The 20,269-nt window shown below is 51.0% G+C and overlaps 2 protein-coding genes across 5 annotated transcripts; one reads left to right on the top strand and one right to left on the bottom strand.

Annotated features, from left to right (window-relative positions):
• Window positions 1-841: 841 nt before the first annotated feature.
• Znf48 (zinc finger protein 48) lies at window positions 842-5,832 on the bottom strand. Of its 2 annotated transcripts, none has more exons than XM_050165893.1 (2): window positions 5,493-5,832; window positions 842-3,428 (listed from the first exon to the last, which is right to left on the bottom strand). In XM_050165893.1, exon 2 carries the CDS (start codon window positions 3,410-3,412, stop codon window positions 1,640-1,642), a length of 1,773 nt encoding a protein of 590 aa, XP_050021850.1. In that variant the 5' UTR covers window positions 3,413-3,428; window positions 5,493-5,832; the 3' UTR covers window positions 842-1,639. The 2 variants fall into 2 exon arrangements, with proteins under 2 accessions (XP_050021850.1, XP_050021849.1); XM_050165892.1 differs by having other exon boundaries at window positions 5,462-5,634.
• Window positions 3,469-20,258, top strand: Septin1 (septin 1). Of its 3 annotated transcripts, XM_050165898.1 has the most exons (13): window positions 3,469-3,853; window positions 4,787-4,852; window positions 16,300-16,558; window positions 16,731-16,821; window positions 16,917-17,003; window positions 17,258-17,381; window positions 17,955-18,089; window positions 18,172-18,289; window positions 18,835-18,936; window positions 19,056-19,155; window positions 19,328-19,493; window positions 19,712-19,802; window positions 19,895-20,258. In XM_050165898.1, exons 3-13 carry the CDS (start codon window positions 16,556-16,558, stop codon window positions 19,979-19,981), a joined length of 1,104 nt encoding a protein of 367 aa, XP_050021855.1. In that variant the 5' UTR covers window positions 3,469-3,853; window positions 4,787-4,852; window positions 16,300-16,555; the 3' UTR covers window positions 19,982-20,258. The 3 variants fall into 3 exon arrangements, with proteins under 3 accessions (XP_050021855.1, XP_050021857.1, XP_050021858.1); XM_050165900.1 differs by lacking the exon at window positions 3,469-3,853 and having other exon boundaries at window positions 3,974-4,852; XM_050165901.1 differs by lacking the exons at window positions 3,469-3,853; window positions 4,787-4,852 and adding an exon at window positions 13,999-14,249.
• The last annotated feature ends 11 nt before the right edge of the window (window positions 20,259-20,269 follow it).

Below are 20,269 nucleotides of genomic sequence, written 5' to 3'. Positions count from 1 at the left end.
AGAAGGGTCCTCCAAGAGCCTCTTTAAGGGCTCCACTTAGGTCCAACAAAATTTCCATGCACTTAGACACAAGCCTCTAAGGACTCTTGGAGCAGATCGCAAAGTCCCAGGGTTTCAAGTTTGCACCTTATTTCACAAGTCTGGAGTAATTGATTTCTGGGGAACTTGTCAGATCTTGGGAGACCGTCTATGACAGTTCCTGAGCACTTAGCTGAGTTAGCAGGTCTGGTAAGAACATGCCAAGATGAACGGAGCCAATGATTCCTGCCGCTGGCCAGTTAGGCCAGCTCCTTTCGCTGCCTATTGATGCTTTACTCAGGACAAGATAGGATCGTACCTCCTGCTTCTGTGGACGCCTGAGCAGGTGGGTCTTACATCTTTGTTGGTGATGAATTAGCCTCCAGACTTTCTGAACATATCCCAGGCAGCTTGGCAGCATCCTGTCAGGCTCACTGATCACTAGCTCTCTGAGTTCATCACTGACTTTCCTTCCTTGGCATCACATTTCCCTTTTCAAGGGATACCAGTTTGTAGCTAAGTTCTTGTGAACAACCAGACCTTAGCCTATGAAATCAGCCAACAGACATGAAGACTTTTTCCCCGGGTCTGGATCTCACTGTACAGTCCAGGCTGGGTCCTTCTAAATTCTGAGACTGCAGGCATGAGCTATGACACCTGCCCCAATGACAGCAGCTACATCACCTCCGACAATCTTCTGTTTAACAGACTTAAGGCAAGGGACCACCTAGGGTTATTACGGCCAAGGGCTTTGCCTACAACAGTGCCTCTGTGCCAACTTCAGCCTTGCCGGGGTTTGTATTTATTCATGTACACACACACATCAGACAAGGGACAGTTTATTAGTAAGGAGACAGACAGACACATGGCTGTGGAGACTTGTTTCTCTGGCCTGCACTGGCCCTGCCCTCGCTCAGCAAGCTTGTCTTTGCAGATGTCCATGATGACCTAGGCTTTGCATCCAGACTGGAAGCTCTGAACGCTCCTGGTAGCTTGCTCTACTTCAGTGTCCCAGCGTCAGGGCAGCAAGGGCCCTCAAAGCACATGGATTTAAGCTTTTCCCCAAAGAGTCCTCCCTGGATAAAACTACATCCAGAGATTCACAGGTAGAGGTAGAAACTACCTACACCACAGCCATATTTCCCCCTCAGGGTGGTCAAGATGCCCCTGCCTGTTTTCCCTGCCTAAGGTTGGGAAGATTAAGGGGTTTTTGTTGTTGTTGTTTTACCATGTAGTCCTGGCTGACCTAGAACTCTCGATGTAGAGCAGTCTGGTCATAAATTCAAAATCTGCCTGCCTTTGCCTCCTGAGTGCTGGAACTCAAGGTTGTACACCACTGCGCCCAGCAGGGAGGTACGCTCTCAACGGGAGGCAGCAGGATTTTTAGACTCTGAAGTGCTTACTCTAGGCAGCGCACGAGAAGCTGTGGTACAGCTCGTGCTGGCAAGGCTCCTGACACCTAGCCACGAGTTTCCTGAGCGTGAACATTATGGTCTTCAGTCTGTTCCTATCTACTCTCATCCTCCTCATCCCTCCCACCATTTCCCAGGCTTTTTTCTGCCTTCAGCAGCAGATACCCTCCCTCTGGTACCCTAGGCCTCTACCCTCCCTGGACTCCCCATCACTTCATTCCAGTTGGTGACCCCTCCTGGAGGAGAGGCCTTGACCGGACATCCGCTATCCCAAAGGGCCTCAGGACCAGATGCCCACGCTGGTGCTTAATCCGAGCAGAGCTGTCACTGAAGCCCTTGCCACACTCTGCGCATTTGTACGGCTTCTCCCCGGTATGTGTGCGCCTGTGCTTGACTAGATCTGAGCTGCGGGGGAACTCTTTCCCACAGAAGCCACACATATGAAGCTGGCTGGGTCCAGAGGGCTGGCCCCGCACTCGAGACTGAGGGACTATGGGTACAGGCCCAGGTGGGTTATGTGGCCGCAGGAGGGTGAATGGTGGTGGCGGCCTGGTACGCTCGCCCTGGTGCGTGCGGAGGTGCTTGACTCGGGCGGAACTGTCAGCAAAACCCTTGCCACACTCAGGACAGAGGTAGGGTTTCTCCCCTGTATGAACACGATGGTGTTTCACCAGATCGGAGCTTCGGCGGAAGCCTTTGCCACACTCAGGACACTTGTGGGGCTTGTCACCAGCCAGTGGTGGGGGTGGCTCCCCAGCCTGTGGGCCTCCAGGCTCTGGTTCCAAGCCGGGCAGGCCAAAGGGCCCATCACTGGAATGTGAAGGGCTTCGAGGTGTCAGTGAGGGGCTTGTGCCAAGAGGAGGTGGAGGTGGGCTGAGGATGAGGGGGGCTACGGGATAGGCGGAGAAACTGAAGTCCTGGGGCTCCACGTGGGTGAGGCGGTGGCGAAGAAGGGTAGAGCTGAGGCTGAAGGTACGGTTACATTCTGGGCAGGCATGAGGCCTCTGGCCACTGTGGGTGCGTAGGTGCTTCACCCGTGCAGAGCTGTCGGCAAAGCCCTTGCCACACTCGGGGCACAGGTAGGGCTTCTCGCCGGTGTGTACCCGCAGGTGCTTCACCAGGTCAGAGCCCCGGGCAAACTCCTTTCCACACACATCACAAGCAAAGGGTTTGGGACCTAGGTGACTACGCTGGTGGCTCAGGAGGCTGCAGCTTAACACAAACCTCTTGCCACAGTCAGTGCAGCTATATGGCTTGTCCTGGGCCTTGGGTCTCTGTGTAGCCACAGGAGCTGCCTGAGACGGTTGCCGCCGCGGAGTCACTGGCCGGGGGAGCTGCTCCCCTCTGTGTGTCCGCTGGTGCTTTATTCGGGCAGAGCTGTCACCAAAGCCCTTGCCACAGATGCCACACTTGTAGGGTTTCTCTCCCGTGTGTGTCCGCTGGTGTTTGACCAGGTCAGAACTCTGCCGGAAGCTTTTTCCACATTCACCACAGATAGTGGGGCGCTCACCAGCAGGAATCCGAGACCGAGGCATCTTGGGAGGACCCGAGGCTGGGGGCCGGACTCTGAAGGGCTTCTCACCAGTATGAGTTCGCTGGTGTTTGATTCGGGCTGAGCTATCCCCAAAGCCCTTGCCACAGACCCCACATTTGTAGGGCTTCTCCCCCGTGTGAGTTCTCTGGTGTTTCACCAAATCTGACATCTGCCGGAAGCTCTTGCCACATTCACCACACACTGCGGCTCGGTCATTATTAGCCTGTCCCCAGCGGGGTTCTCCCAGGACCCTGGGGACTGGGTCTCGAGGCTGACGCTTCCCAAGCCCCTCTCTGTGGACCCATAAGTCATCCCAGCTCTGAATGCCTTCAGGTTTGAGAGAAGCATTTCCTACTTCGTGCCCTGGGGCTAACTGTTCTTCTTCCTTGAACTCTAAGACATCCTCTTCCTGTGGAGTGTGTTCAAACTCATCCACGGGAGCCTCCATATTCTTACTCCCTAGACTGGGGAAAGAAAACAGAATTATAAATCTCACCCTTTGGCTCAACCTCATGTTTTTCTTTCAGTGCTGCTGGAGCGGAAGCCAGGACCTCTACCTCTACAAGTAACTTCCCCAGGAAGACTCCACAGTGCACGAGCTCCTGAGTTCTCCCTCTCTACTGAATATGGGGAGCACTAATTATCTGCCACTCAACTCTAAGAACCACTGTGCGGTATCCCGCGCTCTTTGTTTTATTTTGAGCCAGGAGTTTCAATAACTTGCCCAGGCTGGCCTCACACATTCAGTCCTGCCAGGCATGCGTTTAATTGCAGCACTGGGGAGGCAGAGGCAAGTGGATCTGACTTTAAGGCCAGCCAAGCAGGATACACAGTAAGAACTTGTTCCAAAACAAACACCATTCTCAGCTACCAAGTCCTGGGATCACAGGTATGTGCCACCTTCCTGGCTTACTGCGTTTTTAATCGACAATCACCAAACTAAGCAATATTAGTCTCTTTATTTTACACTCATGGAAACAAAGAATTAAAGAAATTTTTCTTTCTTTTCCTTTTTTTTTTTTTTTTTTGTGACAGATTTTTTTCTTTAGTCACCAACCAGTTCCCAAACCATGACGCAGAGATTACTAGTTTGGAAGCTCGGCCTTAGCTCATGCTTGCCCCACTAGCTCTTATGACTTAAATTAGCCTGTTTCTCCTCATCTGTGTTTTGCCTCGGGGCTTTTTACCCTTCTTTCTTTTGTTCTGTACGTTCTACTCTGTCTTGCTGGCTGGCCCAGGGTTCTCCCTCCTCCTCTCTCTGCCCATAAGCCCTGCCTATCCCTCTACTGCCTAACTTTTGGCGGTTTATCTTTTTATTAGATCAGTCAGAAACCGTAGGCAAAGCAGCAATCTTTAAATAATTAAACAAATGTAACACACCTTTGCCCAAATACAAATATTCCACAACATTTTTTTTTCTTTTCTCGTTTTACAAGACTTTAAGAGGCTGTCCTAGAACTTGTTCTGTAGACCAGGCTGGCCTTGAACTCACAGAGCTCGGCCTGCCTCTGCCTCCAGAGTCCTGGTATCAAAGTCATTTGCCACCACCACCCAGACAGGGTTTCTCTTTGTAGCCCTGGCTGTCCTGGAACTTACTTTGTAGACCAGGCTGGCCTCAAACTCAGAGCTCCGCCTGCCTCTGCCTCCCAAGCACTGGGACAAAAGGCATGCTCCTGACTAAAGAAATGTTCTTAAGGTTCAAAAGTTAGAGAATAGCCAAGTTTCTAATTCCCATCTCTCCAAGCCTGTGTTATATTACAGTTTCTCTATTTAGAAAATCTAGGATGTGGTCTATTGAATCTGTTTTGTTTTTTTCCTTCAGTTTTTGAGACATTCTTACTATGTCGCCCAGGATGGCTCTGAATGCTCCACCCTCCTGGAATTACAGGTATGTGTCATTCACTACCACTGGCTCTATTCCGTCCCTTGGAACTTCAGCGATCCAGTACTTACTTCCCTACAGATACTCTGGAGTGGCAGGAGAGAAAAGACTGAGTAACAATGACTGTAATTGTGGGTTCCTAACAACTCTTATCACAAGGGAGGCAGGAGATTAGACGTCAAGGACAAGCATCACTCCGCAGCAAAGAGAAAACTATGGAAAGGAATGTTATTAGGAAAAGGTTACTGAGCCTAATCGGAGGGGGGGGGGTGCACGTAACACTAGGTTCACTAAGGCTTTAATTAATAGTAATAAGGAAGGTGAAGGAGGTTTTGAGAAGGGAGCCAGGATTAGGGCTGGATTTACGTCAGAATGGCTGCAGAAAGCATGCTGAGGAGGCCAGGGCAGGGGAGGTCATCACAATTGAGCCCCGAGGCCTGCAGAAGAGCCGAGACAGAGAGGATGAGTGAAGGCCCGCGGGGGAGGGGAGAGCATGGTGGAGGATGCCCCCCTCGGCCTGGCGCACAGTAGGTGCTCAGAAACGCTGGCTCCGGATTTTGCTCCCGCGCCCCGTCGCCCATGTCCGACTTTCCCGGGTCCCCAAGAAGCCATTACCTGCAGGCGCGGTGCCGGCCGCCGCCCTCACCTGCTCCGACGGCTCTCTGCCGCTCCCAGTCCGCCGCGCCGCGGAGCTCGGCGCCTCAGGGTTCTGCCGCCGGCTGCACCGTTGGCCCACGACCCGGGCGCGGCTCCGGGCACTCCGCGGGCAGCCGCCGTCCCCTTCCCCGCGGTGCTGCAGGGACCCAGGCGCCGGCGGCTCAGTCCGGTGTGGGCTCCGCGCCACGCCGGGAGGGGGCTCGGCCCACGTCCCGGGCGCCGCGGGGCGGGACGGGAAGCGGAAGCACGGGCCTCAGCGAGCCGCTCTAGGACCCGGAGGAGCCGTGGGCTCGGCGGCCACGAGGACCACTCCAGCGGTGCCCTGCGGCGTTAGCGGCGGGCCTCCCCGGCTCGTCTAACGGGCGCGGTGCGGCCCGGCTGCTCGCGCGGGACAACGGGGAAAGAGCCCGGGGATGGGGTGGGAGAGACCTGGGCAGACAAAGGGCTACGGCGACCCGGCGGGCGGGCGGGCGGGGCGGGGCGCTGGGGCGGGGGAAACAAAGCCCAGCTCGGGGTGGGGGCTGGGCTGGGGCTCGGCACCCCAGCCGAGCTCGAGCCTGCCAGTGCCTTGCCCAATAGCCACGAGTCGGGACACTGTCGGCGAGAGACGACGCGTAGAGGCAGGACCTAGAGACTGGGTACCGGAGACAAAGAGATGTAGAAACAGATAAGGGGCGTCAAGGCCCCCCAAGCGGAGTCCTGGGCCCTAAGATGCGGAGAGAGCCTGGAGAGAAACAGGCGGGAGGCGGAACAAAGGGTCACAGGCAGAGACAAAGGTAGACAAACAAAGGCTGCCAGTTTTGCAAAGGCCAAACCCAGGGAGAGACTGAAGAATCCATCTTGGTGGGGCCATGTTCCATGCGACCTAGTCACTGGAAACAATCCCAGGATCTTGTGTTATAGGCAGGCTTTCTTTTGTAGAGGTGAGTGCCTAGAGTCTTCGATCCTGCCACAAAAAGAGAGGGATAACGGGGCTTTTATATTATATGTATCAAAGCAGAAGTTTGAGATAAGGATGATATGCATCACCCGTCCCTTGAGTGCTCGCAGTTTTAAAGAAAAGCATACAGATTATTAGAGAATCGGAGCCAGTGGGTAAAGGTGATTGCTGCTAAGCTTGACAATCTGAGTTCTCTTCAGTTCACTTAGTGGAAGGAGAGTACACGTTGTCCTCGGACGTCCAAATGCGTTCCCCCATTACTGCAAATTTAAGAAATTCTGACTTAAACTGCCGGGCAGTGGTGGCGCACGCCTTTAATTTCAGCACTTGGGAGGTAGAGGCAGGTGGATCTTTGTGAGTTTGAAGCCAACCTGGTCTACAGAGCGAGTTCCAGGACAACCAAAGATACACAAAGAAACCCTGTCACGAAAAACAAACAAACAAAAAGTCTAACAAACAACATATTTAGAAAATAATAGAGCCGGGTCCCGTGGTGGTGCATGCCTTTGATCCCAGCACTTGGGAGGCAGACTTCTGTGGTCTACAGAGTGAGTTGCAGGCTATACACAGAAACCCTGTCTCAAAAAGAGAGAAAATTAAAGCTGGAGAGATGGCGATTAAGAGCTTGCATGGTTCTTACAGAAGACCAAGGTCAGCTCCCAGCACCCACAGCTAGGCAGCTCATAATTGCCTGGAACTAGCTCCAGGGAGTCCCTTTTCTGGCTTCAGGGGTACCGCACTCACAGGCACAAATCCACGCATGCACTATACACAGTCACATATACATATAATTAAAAATTAGAGGTCAGGGGCACGCAGCTTTAATCCCAGCACATGGGAGGCAGAGGCAGGCCTATCTCAGTGAGTTTGAGGCCAACTTGGTTTGTAGAGCTAGTTCCATCCAGATCAGTCAAGGCTACATGAGAAACCCTGTCTCAAAAAAAAAAAAGATAAAATAAGAAAAGGATTGGGACTGGGGAGATGTTTCAGTGGATGAAGTGCTTGCCACGTAAGCCTGATGATGGGGTTCAAATCCTCAGCACTCATAAATGCCCAGCTAGTGGCTTACCTATGACCTCATCATTCAGCAGCCAGAGAAAAAGATCCACTAGAACCAGCTGACTTCTAGACTGGCTGAATTGGGGAACTAGCACACACATTCACACACACACACACAAATAGAGGCTTGCAGTTATATTGCTCAGTGATGGAATGCATGCTGAATATGCTGGAGGCCCGGGATGGATTCCAGCAAGTGAGGGTATGGGGAGGCATAGAGAACTGTGAGGCACTTAAGTGGTCCTATAAGACAAGGTAAAGGTGGTGCGTGTAGCTATCACTTACTGGTAGATGCAGAGTACAGTGCCCATCTGCGGCCTTCCACGTCCCAGCACAAGACATCAGAGAGATTTCTATCGTGTTTTGCTGTATACATATGTAAAATTTCCAAGTTTTTTTTTTTTTTTTAAGAATTGGATGGGAACACATAGAGCAGGGGTAGAGGCAGAGACAGTTTATTAAGAAAGAAAGCATTTCCAAGAGAGGAAGTGGGCCAGAGCTGGGAGAAAGGTTAGAAGTTCAGAGGTGGTCAGCCTGACGGAATGGGCCTTCAGAGGACATCTGTAAAAACTACTTTACAGCGCCTGCGCTGTGCACTGCTTTCTCAGCTTTCCTGGTCTTTCTGCCAGCTGCTGGCTTTCATGTGCCGATTTTGACCTCACTCTCCACACTCCAGCATTCTAGGGGCTTGAGGCAGGAAGATCCCAAATTTGAGGCCATCCGGGGCTATGTACACTATATCTCAATAAACAAGTTATGGTTTTTTTCAAGACGGTTTATCTCTGCAACAGCCCTAGCAGTCCTGGAACTCACTCTTGTAAACCAGGCTGGTTTCGAACTCACAGAGATCCGCCTGTCTTTGCCTCCTGAGTTCTGGGATTAAAGGTGTGTGCCACCACTGCCCGTCCCTGTCCTGGAACTTTAAAAATAGTAATTTGTGCCCATCCTGTTAGCGCATACCTCTAATCCCTACACTTGGGAAGCAGAGGCAGGTGGATCTCTGTGAGTTCGAGGCCAACCTGGTCTACAGATAATACAGCAATAAAGAAAACTTCACCTTAAAAATGCATCATTGGGGGCAGCAAATGAGTCAGAGGGTAAAGTACTTACCACCCAGTCTGACTTCAGTTCGATTCCTGGGATGCCCACATGGTGGCAGCAGAGAGCTGATTCTGGCAAGTTATCCCCTGCCCTCCGTACTTGCAATGTGACATGCATGCTTGCCCACGGTGGTAGCGCACCCTGTCTCAAAACAAACAAACAAACAAACAAACAAAAACTGGGCAGTGGTGATGCAGGCCTTTAATCCCAGCACTCAGGAGGCAGAGGCAGGTGGATCTCTGTGAGTTCGAGGCCAGCCTGGTCTTCAGAGTGAGTTCCAGAGTGTAGTCCAAAGCTACAGAGAAACCCTGTCTTGAAAAACCAAAACAAAAAGAGAGAGAGAAAGAAATATACATAAATATCTATATATAAGCAAAGAAGAAAATCTAGAAGAATACATATTAAACTGCTGTTATATTAATGCAGCGATATGAAATTAAAAATTTCTAATTCATACAAAAATTTAATCTGCTTATAAAATGACAGGTTTCCTAATGGTATTTTTGTTTGCTTATTTGTTTTGTCTTTCAAAACAGAGTTTCTCTTTGTAGCCCTGACTATCCTGGAACTATATAAACCAGGCTAGTCTCAAACTCAGAGATCTGCCCACCTCTGCCTCCTGAGGGCTGGAATTAAAGGAGTGTGCTACCAACAACCAGCCCTAATGGTATTTTTTTACATACTTCATTTTGGTTTGTCTCACATAACCATCAGCTCTCCTCCTACCTCCCTGATCCTCCTTTAACTCCTGTATCCCCTCTTAGAAGTCAGGCATTATGCTGGCCTGCCCTGTTATCTGGCAGGATGTACCCACTTAATACCTTGGCCAATCCAGGTACTGGTCTGTACTATACAGGTGCAAAGGTCCCTCTAAGAGACGAGCCCCGCCTACTCCTGCTCTCTTCCTTTCTACCATTCTCCCTGAGGAGGCAGCTTTATGTCTCTCATGTCTCTCCTCTCTCTCTCTCTCTCTCTCTCTCTCTCTCTCTCTCTCTCTCTCTCTGTCTCTCCCTCCCTCCCTCCCTCTCCTTCCTCTCTTTCACCCCACTCTGTCTCTCTTTCTCTTCTTCCCTTCTCTTGCTTCCTTTTTTACACTCCCTTCCCCCAATAAAACTCCTCACTTAGACCAGGCTGGCCTGGAACTCTTTCCATCCATACTTTATGGTCCCGGGAGTTGAACTCGGGTCCCCAGTGCTGCTACAGGCATCTTTACCTAGGGCCCAACTCTGCAGCCTCCTCAAAGCAGCTTTCACCTGCGTTTCCTTGACGACTGGGATGTTGGACATGTTTAAGGGTATTTGTTGACTGTATTTGTATTTCTTCTTTTGAGAACCACCTGCTTAGTGCAGTTTTCCCATGTGTCGATTGGAAGGCATGTTTGTTGGTTGGTTGGTTCATAGTTCTCCCTGTGTCTCTGTCTGTCTTTCTACCCACCCTCTCTCTGTATGTGTGCACTGTGTTTAGGTGCCCTCCTCTGGTGCTTTTGGCCTCTGACTGAATCTAGGATTTGCCCTTTGGCAGCCAGCAAGTCCTAGCAATCCTCCTATCTTTGTTCTGCATCCCCTTCCCAGCACTGGGTTCGAGGTGTGTCTACACCTAGTATTGTGATATAGGCTTTTATCTAGTTAGCCGGCTTGCTTTTCCCAAAAACACATGAGTGCTACAGATCTGATATCAGGTCATCATACCTGCACAGCAGATGCTGTTACCACTGGGTCTTCTTCCCAGCCCTAGTTTGTAATTCCCCTCCTCCTCTTCCTCTGCCTCTTCCTCCTCCTCCTCTTCTTTTTTCTTCTTTCTCTTCCTTCTCTTTCTTTTTTTTAAATATGCAGCTGTTTTCTTTCTTTTTTTATTAAGATTTTATTTATTACATATACAATACAGTGTTTTGCCTCCATGTATGCCTGCATGCCAGAAGAGGGCACCAGATTTCATTTTAGATGGTTGTGAGCCACCATGTGGTTGCTGGGAATTGAACTCAGGACCTCTGGAAGAACAGTCAGTGTCCTTAACCTCTGAGCCATCTCTCCAGCCCTTCCTTCTCTTTCTTTTTCTTTCTTCTCCTCCTTGCTCTTCTTTTCCTCTTCCTCTTTTTCCTTTTTGTTTTTCGAGACAGGGTTCTCTGTGTAGCCCTGACTGTCTTAGAACTCACTCTGTAGACTAGCCTGGCCTTGAATTCAGAGATCCACCTGCCTCTGCCTCCGAGTGCTGGAATTAAAGGCACGTGCCACCACCACCTAGCCATAGTAACTCTTATGAATAAAAATATTTAACTGAGGTGGCTCACAGTTTCAGAGATTCGATCCATTATCATCATAGCAGGAAGCATGGTAGCATGCAGGCAGATGTGGGCTGGAGCTGCGAGCCTTATGTCTTAACTCAGAGGCAACAGGAAGTCCACTGACTGTCACACTGAGTGTAGCTTGAGAAAAAAGATCTCACGGTGAGGGCTGGAGAGATGGCTCAGCGGTTAAGAGCATTGCCTGCTCTTCCAAAGGTCCTGAGTTCAATTCCCAGCAACCACATGGTGGCTCACAGCCATCTGTAATGAGGTCTGGTGCCCTCTTCTGGCCTGCAGACATACACAAAGGAAGAATATTGTATACATAATAAATAAATATTTAAAAAGAAAAAAAGAAAAAAGATCTCACGGTGACATTTCCTCCAACAAGGTCACACCTCCTAATAGTGTCACTCTCTTTGGGGGCCATTTTCTTTCAAACTACCACATACATGAGTGTGCAAATGTGTATGCACATGTGTGCACACAAAGGCTTTGCCCCACAGCTGGCTAGCAAGCTCTCAGCATCCACCTGTCTCCACCGCCCAGAGCTGGGGTGATGCCATTCCCATAGGTCAGAGGCACTGGGCTCTTGACATGGTTGTGCCCATATCAACAATACACGTTCACTCAGGAGTTCATCCACTCTGTTCACATTAATGCAAGGCTCCTTCCACTCTGTACAGTGTTGGGGTGCACCAGTGATCCCAGAACCTGAGAGGCAGAGGTAGAAGGACCACTGCAAGTTCGATGCCAGGCTGGGACAAAATAAAGCAAAGCCAGCGCTGTGCATGGAAACAGCAGATGGAAAGGGCGCTGTGGACGCGTTGGCGAGGCCGCCTTAGACAGGGAGAGGGAGAAGAGGAAGCTGCGTGGCAGACAGATCGTCGTGGTCACTGGTTTATTGGTCTACTGTGAAGAGAGTCCACGACCAAGGCAACAACAGAGAGCATTTAACTGAGGGTTTGCTTACACTTCCAGAGGTTTAGCCCATTGTTATCCGGGCAGGAAACATGGTGGCAGGCACGGTGCTGGAGAAGTAGCCGAGAGCTACATTCTGGTCCATAGGCAGAGAGAAGCTCAGCCTGGTATGGGTTCCATTTATTTATTTTTAGTTTTTTCAAGACAGGGTTTCTCTGTGTAGCTCTGGCTGTCCTGGACATCACTCTGTAGACCAGGCTGGCTTGGAACTCACAGAGATCCTCCTACCTCTGTCTGGGATTAAAGGCATGGGCTACCACTGCCCAGATGGGGTGGCCTTTTTTAACCTCAAAGCCCACCCTCAGTGACACACTTCCTCAAACGAGGCCACACTTTCTAATCTTTCTCAAATAGCGCCTCTGTCTGATGACTAAGCATTCCGCTCTCTAAGCCAGCGGTGGGCCTTCTTATTCATCCACTGTCAGAACAGAGTGTTGTGCACTGGCTGTCACAAACCGCAAACACTTGGAGTCTCACAGTGCTGAAGCTTGGAAGCCTAAGATCAAGTACAAGCAGGGCTGGTGTGTAGTGTGATGTTTTCCTCTTTTGGCTTTTTGAGGGGCTCACCACTCAGCTCCCAAATAAATCACACATAGAGGCTTATTCTTAGTTATGAATGTCCGACCTTGTTTGGGGCTGCAGACTCCTGACCCCTTGACTTTCTCTGCCTGCCTCAGACCCTTTGCCTGCTGGAGTGAACTGAGCAAAACAACTTATTTACCTGTGCCTGCAGCTGCCCTGAGCAAGAGACCCTCATGAGTTCCTGATGGCAGGGGAGTGGTTCCTGGTGGGTTTTACAGCTGGAAATCCCAAGTGCTGGGGCATGGCTATCAGTTAAGGATCCCTATAGAAGCTTCCCTGGAGCACAATAACGTTGGCATTCTTGTTTCAAGGATGACCCATGCCCCCGCGTTTCTGTCTGTCTGTGTGCGTGTGTTTTTAAGTCTCCAGCCCAGTTCCCGGCTCACATACTGTCCCATAGCATAGGCGGTACACGACCTTAGCTCGGCTTGTTTCTTGACAGCTTTTCTTAAATTATTCTGTCTACTTTTTGCCTCTGGACATTTGTCTTTCTCCATATCTATAGCTCTTTGTTTACTTCTTTCTCTATGGCTTGGTGTGTAGCTGGATAGCTGATTCTGATGTCCTCCTCTCCTTGTTCTCGGCTCTCCTTCTATTTATTCCTCGGCCTGCCAGCCCTGTCTATCCTTGCTCCTGCCTTGCTATTTGGCTGTTCATCTCCTTATTAGACCATCAGCTGTTTTAGACAGGCACAGTAGCACAGCTCCACAGAGTTAAATGTAGCACGAACACAAGCCACACACCTTACAATAATATTCCCTAATAGTGGTGTCTGGTGAGGTGTTGTGGAATATTAATTTAAGAGGGGTTACATAGGCTGGAGAGATGGCTCGGAGGTTAAGAGCACTGACTGCTGGCTCCAGAAGTCCTGAGTTCAATTCTCAGCAACTACTGGGTGGGCTCACAATCATTTACAATGAGATCTGGTGCCCCCTTCTGGTGGGTAGGCACACATGCAGGCAGAACACTATACCTAACAAATCTTTTTTAAAAAAAGGATGTGTTACCTTTGTTTATGCTGTGGAATATTTGTTTAATGATGCACAGGTGTGTTACACTTGTTTGATTAAAGAAAATTAACCTGGGGTCAGGAGGCCAAGTCAGTAACTTGTAGCATGGATTCTAACTGGTCTTAATAATAAAAACCCAAAGTCAGATATTCTACTGAATCCTCAGACCAACGGGGCGACCCTGTCTTTACGAATCCTCAGAATGAATGCCTGGAGCCACATCCCTTCCTGTCCACACCGCCTGACTCTTCTTTTTTAGACAGACTGGATCAGTCTTGCACAGTCCAGGGTGGCCTTGAACTCACAGAGATCCACCTGCATCTGACTTGTCTCTTGAGTGCTAGTATTAAAGGTCTGCACCACTAACCACTGTCTGGCCTCTAAGGCTAACTAGTGTGTGGTTCCTCACTTTGATCTTCGGGCAAGCTTTATTTGTTAAAGCACAAACAAAATATCACCACAGCAACAAGCTGACAGGAAGTGGTGGGGAGGAACTAGGTGTAGTGAGGGTTCTTAGGAGGGAGATGTTTTTCAGGAGATGCCTACAAGAAGAGAAGGTTAGCTACTTGCTATTTAACCACTCTGCGCGAGAGAATTTCACCTCAACCATTGAATCCTGAGTTCAGCAGAGGATAGGGATAGAGATCTAGATGTTTCCTTTGGTCCTGAAAGAGCCAGTGCCTGAGGGAACAGAATTCCGGCCTGGCTGCCTTTAGAGTAACTGAACCTCTGCTGATAGTTGTGGATTTGCTCTTCCTGATTAGTACAGGAGTTGCTTAAGGAGCAGCCATGGTATGTAATGAAAAACAACAGTAAGGCCCACTCCTCGGTCCCCTTCCTGATGTATCCTTACTGTGCCTTTTCTCTGTACAGGAGGCAGGAGGACTGGATTTTTTCCTCTTATAAGGAGGATTAAGCCACACTTAATGACCTCCTTCCAGGCTCTATGTGCAGATATGGTAACACAGGGCTTCAATGCTTAAATGGGGGAGGGGAGCAGAATCATAAAGTTCAGTCCATAGCAGAGGCTAAAGGAACAGAATAAGTAAAGTCAAAAGAGAGAAGCCAGGCTAGAGTGGACAGTGTAGTCCCAGCATGGGGAGGTTGAGACAAGAGGACAGAAGGTTCTAGGCCATCTTGGGCTACAGAGGGAGACCCTAGACTAGGGTTAAAGTGGAGAGTGAACAGAGTCCAGATCGTGTAGACCCTAAGAGTTTGAAGGGTCCAGAGGAGTTCATTTACATGCCCAAAGTCACCCAGTTCAAACGTGCGCAGTTTGTTCTCAGAACAGATCTAAAGCCCAGGTCATGGGAAACCCAGAGCGGTCCTGACAACACGCTGATGTGGGTGCACTCCATTCTACCCTGAGGAGCTAGAATTAGAGAGGTCAAATGTCTTGCCTGAGGCCTCACAGCGAGTCTGTGGCAAATCTAGATTTCCTGGGTCTTCTTTCTGACCCTAAAGCAAGGATCTTTGTTTATGTTTACGGACTTCTGACCTTAATTCTGCCTAACTTCATCTACTCGTTTGTAAGATTTATTTTTATTTTATGTACATTGGTGTTTTGCCTGCAAGGATGTCTGTGTGAGGGTATCAGATCCTCTCGAACAGGAGTTACAGACAGCTGTGAACCATGTGGGTGCTGGGAATTGAACCCTGGTCCTATCAAAGAGTAACCAATGCTCTTAATCCCTGGGCCACCTCTCCAGTTTCATTTACTCTTTGTGTGTGTGTGTGTGTGTGTGTGTGTGTGTGTGTGTGCGTGTGCACATGCATTTGCACGTGCACCTAACAAATCAAGTGTTGTGAAGCCTGTAGAATGTGAATGTAAAAATTCAAAAGAAGTAGTCCCATCCCCAGCGTTCAGCCAGGGCATCAGACAGACAGCTAAGCTAATGTGGGCACTGGGGGCCTGAGGAAGGTACTGGGTAGTTAAAATAGAAACATCTGGGTGAGATTTCACTGAATGATCGTTCAACTGTTAGGGCTGGTCCTGAGGTCAGTAGTCGGTGGGTGCCCGCCTGGTGTGGTGACTTGAATACGAATCCCACCCACGCCAGGGCCAGGCGCACACCTTTAATCCCAGCACTCGGGAGGCAGAGACAGGTGGTCTACAGCGTAAGTTCTGGGTTTCTGATAGTTGTGACAAGATGCCAGGTGTGGTACTACACACCTGTAATCCCCAGCATGAGGGACCCAGAGGCCAGGCAGCTCAAGAGCTGAAGGTCATCTTAGACTACCACAAAGTGAGTTTGAGGCTAGCCTGGTCTACAGGAGACCCGGTCTCGGAAACAAAAGAACCGCAATCGAGGTAATAGTGGCACCAGCCTGGAATCCTTGCACGTAGGATGTCAAGGGTGGCATGAAAATTCGAGGCCAGCCTGGGTAGATGGCAAGACTCTGTCTCAAGACATCCCAACTCTAGGGAACTGGAGTGTAGTGGGAATTCAGCCTGGCAATACCCAAGTCCAGTCCAGCACTACCACCCCTCAGAAGGACTCCATTGCCTGGCCTGGGAAACTGTTGGACCCTCCTACCCCAACCCTATTATCTTTTTTTGTTGTTTGCACACCCTGGGGATTTTTTTTAAGTCATCTTGTCAATCCCTTACCAGACTTGCTAAGGAGAACATCTTGCTTCCTTCCTTTCTGCTCATGTTCCATCTGCCTCTCACCATGACGATGGGGCCGCTTTGGGGCTTGGCATAAAGACATGGAAAATGAAAGGGCTTCTATACAGAGATAAGAGAAAAGATGCTTGGGACTGTAGAGGCGGCTCAGCCACTGAGAGCACGTACTGCTCTTGCAGAGGACCTGACTTCAGTTTCTATTTTCTACCGTAGGCATATCACAGCTACCTGTGACTCCAGGTCCTGGGATTCAATGCCTTGCTCTGGCCTCCACTCCCCAAGTAATTAAAAATAAAATCTTTGAATGAAAAGAAAGCGAATGCAGCATGGGTTTCTCACCTCTCTTTGAGCAGCTCAGCTTCCTGCACTGCCCCCCACCCCACCCCCAGCCTTGTTTGATATATTGAACTTCCTGCCCCACCAGAGGAAGTGGGGAGCAATACCAGGTGCAGCTACAACCAACAGAGCCATGGTGAGTTCTTGGGTCCAGGAATCTAGACGTCTGGGGCTCAGTCCTCTCTCATGGGGATCCCCAAATCAAAGTGAACCACAGCAAGCCGGCTTCCTAGCTTTGGGGCTCAGGTGATACGGGGCACTTCTTGCCGTGTCCATCAGTCTCATCTCGTCTTCCTTTACCCCCACAGGACAAGGAATATGTGGGTTTTGCTGCCCTCCCCAACCAGCTGCACCGCAAGTCTGTCAAGAAGGGGTTTGACTTCACACTCATGGTGGCAGGTCTGTGGGTTCTGGAGAGAGACCCGGGGGTAGTGATGTACTCCGGAGATCCTGGCCGCCCTCCCATCTGACTAGTACGTTTGTCGTGTTCACAGGCGAGTCAGGCCTCGGGAAATCCACCCTCATCAACAGCTTGTTCCTCACCAACCTCTACGAAGATCGGCAGGTGCCCGATGCCAGTGGTAAGATCTGCGCCCCCACCCCACCCCTATGGGCTTCCCCACCCAGCTGCTGTCCTGGTCTTCTATCGGTGGTGTCCCTGGCTCTTCCTGCCTCATCAGACTGCATCTTTTTCTGTCTGTCTGGGGACGGGTTTTCTCTGAGACTGTTTCCTCCCCTGAAATACACATTAGGGATGGGGGCGGGGGTGCAGCTGCAGAGCTAGGTACCGAGTCCTGCTTTAGAGCTTATGCAGCCAATTTCTCCGCACCCCCAGCACGAACCACACAAACTCTGACCATCGAGCGCCGGGGCGTGGAGATCGAGGAGGGAGGCATCAAGGTGAAGCTGACCTTGGTGGACACGCCAGGCTTTGGGGACTCTGTGGACTGCTCAGACTGGTGAGGTGGGGAACGGAGAAGAGCTAAGCTTCTCTTCTCTTCCGCTACGGGTCAGTTGTGGGCTGGTTTGTCAGGGGTCCTTGACCTAAAAGGACGCATCTGTTTCTGGAAACAATCTGGCCCAAAAAGTCCAGTGTTTCTCTTTTGAGGAAAGGTTTCTCTATGTGGCTCAGGGGCTTCAAATTTACTATGTGGCCCAAACTCAAACTCAAAGTCCTCTTTCCAGGATTACAGACTTAGGCCATGGCTGGTTCAGTGCTCTTTTTTTTTTCTTTCCAGTTGCTTGTTTTTGCTTTTTTGGGAAGGTGTCACATTAGCCCAGGCTGGCCTGGAACTCACTATGTAGGCCATGTTGGTCCCAAATGTGGCAATTCTCCTGCCTCAGCTTCCTGAGTGCTGGGATTACAGGTGTGGAGCCACCTCCCTTCTTGATGTCTCAACCCTGCTCCTGCCAGTTGCCCGATGGCTTCGGTTGGAAGCAAAGAAATTACTTCCCGCCCCACAGACCTGGTTAGCTTTGTTCTGTTCCCTGCCCTGTGGTCTTAGATGCTACCCCTTCTCCCCACACTCCAGCTGGCTGCCCGTGGTCCGATTCATTGAGGAGCAGTTTGAGCAATACCTCAGGGACGAGAGCGGCCTCAACAGGAAAAACATCCAGGACTCCAGAGTCCACTGCTGCCTCTACTTCATCTCACCCTTCGGCAGAGGGTCTGGAGGGCACCCTGGGGGTTGGGGAGGCTGCAGAAGCCTCTGCACTGTGGAACTGAACACCAGTCAATCCCTGCTGCAGGCTCCGCCCCCTAGATGTGGCTTTCCTCCGGGCCGTGCACGAGAAGGTCAATGTTATCCCAGTCATCGGCAAAGCAGATGCCCTGATGCCTAGGGAAACTCAGGTTCTCAAGCAGAAGGTATGGGTGGGGCCTGACCTTTAGCACCAAGTGAAAACAAAGCAGTGTCTGAACCTCACCTCTGCTGACTTTTTTGACCTTGGGGTGGCCTTTCAAAGCAGGAGTTACTAGGCTAGACTTGGGGAGGGGGTATAAGGAAAGGGTGTATGCACCTGCTCCAAGCAGCCATGTCCCTAACAGCTCTGAACAGAATGACTATACAGCCCTGGAACTAGATGCTTGGCTAGGACCTGGCTGAGGGAAAGGGGATGCTCACAACTCCTGGCAGCTCTTTGGTCCTGTGGTAGTAACTATTCCCGCCCCGCTGTCTTAACAGTGCTTTCCCCTGTCCCACTTCCGGGTTTTTGATGTCTGTCCTGTCTTTCTGAATTTCTCACTACCCTGTGTCTGGGGGTTTGGTTTTGGTCACCTTGTGGGGCCAACCCCACCATTCGTTCTTCACGTCTTTCTTTCTCTCTGACTGCCCAGTATCTCTGTACCTCACTGTCTCTGGCCATGCAATGTCGGTTGGTCACACCTCAGTTTCCCCCTCTGTCCGCCCTGAGATCCGGGACCAGTTGAAGGAGGAGGAGATCAACATCTACCAGTTCCCAGAATGTGACTCTGATGAGGATGAAGAATTCAAGAAGCAGAACGAAGAGATGAAGGTTTGACTGGAGGACGTGGAGGGACAGAGAAACAGAAAGCAGAAAGAAGTGGAGAAGCTTTGAGAAACAGGTCTATACCCAGGAGGAGCCAACGTGACTCCTGACTTTTTTCCCTCTAGGGAAGCATCCCTTTCGCGGTGGTTGGTTCCTGTGAAGTGGTGAGGGATGGCGGAACCCGACCAGTGAGGGGACGCCGCTACTCCTGGGGTACCGTGGAAGGTAAGGCCAGGCTTGCTTGCGCTGAGAGCAGCAGGGAGCTTAGTCTGCGTGCGTGTGTGAAACAGGAGGTGGGCTCTAGTCCTGAGTTTCTAGAAGCCACAAGAGGGGGTCCTCCCAGAGGGAAGATCCTAAGGGTGGAGTTTGACGGATAGCTACCTGGTCCGCCCTCTAGTGGAGAACCCACATCACTGCGATTTCCTAAACCTGAGGCGGATGCTGGTACAGACCCACCTTCAGGACTTGAAAGAGGTGACCCACGATCTGCTCTACGAGGGCTATCGGGCTCGCTGCCTACAGAGTCTGGCTCGACCTGGGGCCCGGGACCGAACCAGCCGCAGGTGAGAGCCGGGCCACTTTAGCGCTCCCATGGTGCCACCCTTTGGGTAAGCCTTCCTGACTGGTCCTGCTACCAGGTGTAACCCCGCCTCCTAGGTCCAATTAAGCCTCTCCCACTCCGTCCCTAACCTCAGGGACGAGGCCCCGCCTCCTACACCCAGAATTCGCCCCCACAACTTCAGATCTGGTTCCTGTTTTCTGCCCCCCACCCCATTTCTAGCAAGCTTTCCCGGCAGAGTGCCACGGAGATCCCACTGCCCATACTGCCTCTAGCCGACACTGAGAAGTTGATTCGCGAGAAAGACGAAGAGGTGAGCAAACACATCTCTTTCCCTCTAATCAGCTACCTAGATCCCATTCCGGTCTTGCCCGGTCCCACTGCTTGTAATCTTGCTCCGCACAGCTGCGCCGCATGCAAGAAATGCTGGAGAAGATGCAAGCTCAGATGCAGCAGAGCCAGGCTCAGGGCGAGCAGTCAGACTCGCTGTGAGATCCTCACCGCCGCCCAGCCTAGCAACTGCTCACCGCCAATCTCCGGTCCCGTCGGGCTCTAGACTGCCCAGCGTCCAATCCAGAGACCTAGAGGATAGGCCCGCCCTTGCACTTGAAACAGGTCCCTCCAATCCGGAAGTTTGTAGCCCCGCCCAACTCCGCCCTCCGCGCTGTTCTGAGCCGCCCTCCGACTCCTGCTGGCCGGTTCCACTTAGGTTTCTCTAAGTTCTCCGTCTAATAAAAACTGCTTACCCCACCCCACCCCGAGCTGCCTGAGTCGTCTTCT

The sequence above is a fragment of the Alexandromys fortis genome, unplaced genomic scaffold (genome assembly GCF_014885135.2).
Source record: "Alexandromys fortis isolate MF-2015 unplaced genomic scaffold, M_Fortis_MF-2015_v1.1 scaffold_146, whole genome shotgun sequence".
Lineage (NCBI taxonomy): Eukaryota > Metazoa > Chordata > Mammalia > Rodentia > Cricetidae > Alexandromys > Alexandromys fortis.
This window is presented reverse-complemented; position numbering and strand designations above follow the sequence as displayed.